General features: G+C 37.1%; 1 protein-coding gene across 2 annotated transcripts; it reads right to left on the bottom strand.

The window, feature by feature from the left end:
• Positions 1-6: 6 nt before the first annotated feature.
• Positions 7-3,007, bottom strand: LOC111343781 (peptide methionine sulfoxide reductase). 2 transcript variants are annotated; one of them, XM_088746186.1, is made up of 3 exons: positions 2,015-3,007; positions 1,055-1,117; positions 7-198 (listed from the first exon to the last, which is right to left on the bottom strand). In XM_088746186.1, the coding sequence occupies exons 1-3, from the start codon at positions 2,146-2,148 to the stop codon at positions 9-11; spliced, it is 387 nt and encodes a 128-aa protein (XP_088602312.1). In that variant the 5' UTR covers positions 2,149-3,007; the 3' UTR covers positions 7-8. The 2 variants fall into 2 exon arrangements, 1 of the variants encoding a protein (XP_088602312.1); XR_015995725.1 differs by having other exon boundaries at positions 59-198; positions 1,055-1,122; positions 2,015-2,151.
• Between the last annotated feature and the right edge of the window lie 993 nt (positions 3,008-4,000).

The following is a 4,000-nucleotide window of genomic DNA, read 5'->3' as shown; positions in this document are numbered from 1 at the left end:
GATCTCTTTCACCATTTCTCTTGTTGATTACCAAATTTTAGCTTGTCCACTTCAGCTTCAAAGCTCTTTATGGAACCAAATCCTCCAACATAACCATTTAAATGAGCTGCAACACGAGACTTCTTCAGTTCTTCATCATTTAGACTCAAACATTTCAACAACAAGGGGTGCTGACGCAGCATGTACTTTAGATGGCACCTAAAACAGAATATCAAAGATTGCATTTCAATTTTAAAATATCATCTGCTCTTTAAATTCTAATGACCAACTGGAAAATGCAGCTGACTACCTTCATATCAGCTCATCACCTAATAGTAATAATAATAATAATAATAATAGTAGTAATAATAATAATAATAATAGTATAATAATAAATATAATAATAATAATAATATACATTAATTGAGGCTCCCCCATAGGGGCTTTTCAGCCACAATGTAGTTTTAACTAAGTGCTTAAAAATCCTCACTGGCAGGAGGTGACCAGGGAGCTATTTACAGAGCGCAGCCGAGGAGTTGAACTAGGAGCAACCAAGAACAAATCCAGTGAGTGGCAGGGTGGAGGACTTGAACCTGGGCCACCAGACTTCAAGTCCAGCACCCTAACCACTCAGCCACGCAATTCCTAATGATTAAAACTGTCAATGGAAATAAATAACTTGAATACTGTAGTCAGGCATAATGACTTAAGGCGTCCCCTGGCAGGTAACAATTACCTAAGTAGGTGATACATCAACCAAAGTCAACGAAAGTAGGTAGTGCAAAGTTTGAAATATCTGGGGTCTACATAATTTAAAATCTTTTTAAAACCATTACAACATAAGTCAAGTACTTAGTCTCCTGACATGAATCAAGAGCCCCTGATGATGCTGGACCTTATCCAAACAAAGCAACTAAGAGTTCTGTTACTTTCCTGGATGGGATGCGAGTACAACACAAGACAAATTGCCCCCCCTCCCCAAACAAAATTTTGTCAGGTTTTACAACTGTTTGCTAATACCTATCTCAATGTAATCCTGCTGGGCCCAGTTGTTTAATGGCTGATCAGTACTCACCGGGTTAAATTCAATCTGGATTTCTTTATTCCTTTTGTCAAAGGCCTTTTCAGATGATTTTCTCTATTCTCATAAAAAAAGGGCATCCAATCATCAAATTGTAGTCATTAAAAAATTGTGCTGAGTTTTCTTTCATTTGAAGCTCTCAGATCTGGAAAAAGATTTCACACTGACCCAGGTTATCATAGCCCAGCTTTGAAAAACACTGCTCTTGGTGGCAAAAATGTACCCAAAATATAATTGCTGTTGCTTTGTTTTCCCTTTCTCCTCATTTGTACAAGTGTTACTCTTACATCTGAATATCTTGGGTAAACCTTCTAGGATGACAGTTTTCCATATTATGGCCAAATTCCATATTTCAAAGAAAAAGAAATGAACAGCAGTTCAGTAAGAAAAATAGAATTTAAAGTGTCCAAAGCACCACTAATTAAGAAAGAAGGCTGATAGTTTCTAAAGAAACTGTTTGGGGCTATGTCGGTGGGGGTAACAAAATAATTTGGATATATCAACAAGGTTGAAATGGTAAATTGGCCACCGTAACGATTACAAAAGCTAGCGTTTCGAGCATTAGCCCTTCGTTGGAGCAAATAGAGGAATTGTGGGTTGTGTGTGCACTGCTTTTAAAGGCAGAAAATGGAGCTACGTTATGTTATTTTGTTATTTTATTCTGCCTTTAAAAGCACACACAACCCACAATTCCCCTATTCGCTCCGACGAAGGGCTAACACTCGAAACGTCAGCTTTTGTAATTGTTACGGTGGCCAATTTACCATTTCAACTTTGTTGATATATCCAAAATATTTTTTAAGAAAGGTTTATTTCTGGGGACCATTTTCTGAATTTTGGTGGTGAAATGGCAAATTGAAAAACCTTGAGCTTAGAATACCATTAATTGTTTGGTTCATATCATTAAAGATCATGGTGATTTGTAACAGAAAAATTTGGAATTAAAACACTTACTGTTCAGCTGCATAGAATGTGTTTGCTGGAAGGATCTTTGTTACTATCTTCCTCTTGATTGTCTTCTGATGTTCCTCACAAGTCTCCCCTGCAAGTTGTTTTTGATCCTCATCGTGATAAAATATGGCTGACATGTACTGAGCTTTGTGGACTGCTGTAGGGTCATGATTTTTCCAAAATAAAAGCAGCAGATCCTTGCAAGTTGTACAGTTTGGGTTATACTCCAACTCCAAGGTTTCTGTATGGTCCCCACTGACAAAGAACAAGTTAAAGGAAATAAATGAAATGACTAAATGGCAAGGAACACCCTGATTTGGTTCCCACTTGGTCAGGATTTTGTTGTATGGATCATTCCATAGAATCAGTCATAAGCCTTAGATATTTGTTCTCGAATGCCACCAAATTCAAAATAAAGAACTTTAGTCCTAGTGCCATATAATATCTATTTACTAACCTAGCAATCCCCCCGGCCCCAGAAGGACAATAACCTAACCTAACCCTGGCCCCAGAAGGACAATATACATATAACAATCTCAATGTTGTTTATTTCAACATTTACCTCATCTTTCCCAAACTATGATTGGAGTCTTTAGAACAACATTGGCTGAAATTTGTTTTTTCTAATTTTCTGATCCTTCTAATATTTATTCCATCTGTTGTATTTATTCGTCTATAACTCATCTATAAGCCAAGTCCCCAAACTTCAGTCTGTTTTAAACAGGAAGGTTCTTAAAACATGTAAATTAATAATACTCAGCTTATAGCCGAGACCATTCTCGAACAAACTGAAATGAATGCAAAAGTTTCAAACCAGTAAAGTGTTTCAATGCAGTATTGCCATTGAAAACAATTCCGAGATAACCAGAAAGTACGTCTTGAGTGAGTCTATGGTTCACCACTGGAGGAAAGATCAAGAGAACCTCTTTAATACAAAGCTCAAGATGTTAGCGAAATGCACAACGATGGGCCATTACACACCAAAATATCCGTGACTGGATGAGAGATTACTTGACTGGTTTACAGAGTAGAGAAGCCAAGGTAAGTTTTCTTTTTACGTGAGAGCAAAATAATTTGTTCAGTTTCGAAATGATCAAATCACTTTCCCACGATCTACACACTCATTCAAAACCTGCAGAATCTCTAACACTCTAGACAGCACAGAAGATGAAGCAATCTACTCAGAAGAAACAGCAGAACTAGCAGATGAGGAGGAGATGGACGACAAATTCAATGCCAACCTGACTTAGGACGCACAGTAAGCCGTATTTACCACGCACCAAAATCAACAAATGGCACTTTTGGAAGCCACCACATAAATAAAGACAATGACGCACTTCAACTTCTTTTGTTATTAATTTCTACACGCAAATATCTCGGCTTATAGAAGAATATATCTTTGTTTCTTTTGAATTTGCTGTTTCAGAAAAATCACATTTGGAAAAACACTCGGCTATAAGCCAATAACCCTTCTTTAGCTCAAATTTTCGAGATTTTGGTGAAGTTTTGTGAAAAAATCGCTCGGCTTATAGATGAATAACTACGGTAGTTATAAATTTGTCCTTTAGATTGTCTTTCGTGATGATGATTTTGGTTCCCCAATCAAAATGGTGAACCAGAGAAAAAAGTGCAGACTTTGACAAGGGGAGTCATGGAAACTCTAAATGGTAACTCGGTTACATCAAGTTACTAGGTTGAAATTGTAAATTGGCCACCGTAACGAATAAAAAAGCAGACGTTTTTATTCGTTATGGTGGCCAATTTACAATTTCAACTTAGTTGATATAGCCTTGTTACCCCCACCGACGTAGCACCACAGTTTCTTTAGAAACTCTCAGCCGAACTCTAAAAGTCTTATTATCAGGGAATATTAAATAAGTCAGCAAATTCTCATTAAAAGATGATGTGAACCACTTATGGTGTCGATACGACCATGACATGGAAATGATGTGGCCGGGTATTCTGAAGTTTAGCCCATCGAAAATATCA

This window comes from Stylophora pistillata, unplaced genomic scaffold, assembly GCF_964205215.1.
Source record: "Stylophora pistillata unplaced genomic scaffold, jaStyPist1.2 SCAFFOLD_5413, whole genome shotgun sequence".
Classification (NCBI taxonomy): Eukaryota; Metazoa; Cnidaria; class Anthozoa; order Scleractinia; family Pocilloporidae; genus Stylophora; species Stylophora pistillata.
The sequence above is the reverse complement of the archived record's forward strand: the minus strand, read 5'-3'. Positions and strand labels throughout refer to the sequence as shown.

Coding starts and splice junctions, on each gene's coding strand:
- LOC111343781 (XM_088746186.1), bottom strand. CDS start 2,148: ATGTCAGCCATATTTTATCACGATGAGGATCAAAAACAACTTGCAGGG. Junction 1,118..2,014: donor ACATTCTATGCAGCTGAACA/GTAAGTGTTTTA, acceptor TTATGAGAATAG/AGAAAATCATCTGAAAAGGC. Junction 199..1,054: donor TCCAGATTGAATTTAACCCG/GTGAGTACTGAT, acceptor ATTCTGTTTTAG/GTGCCATCTAAAGTACATGC.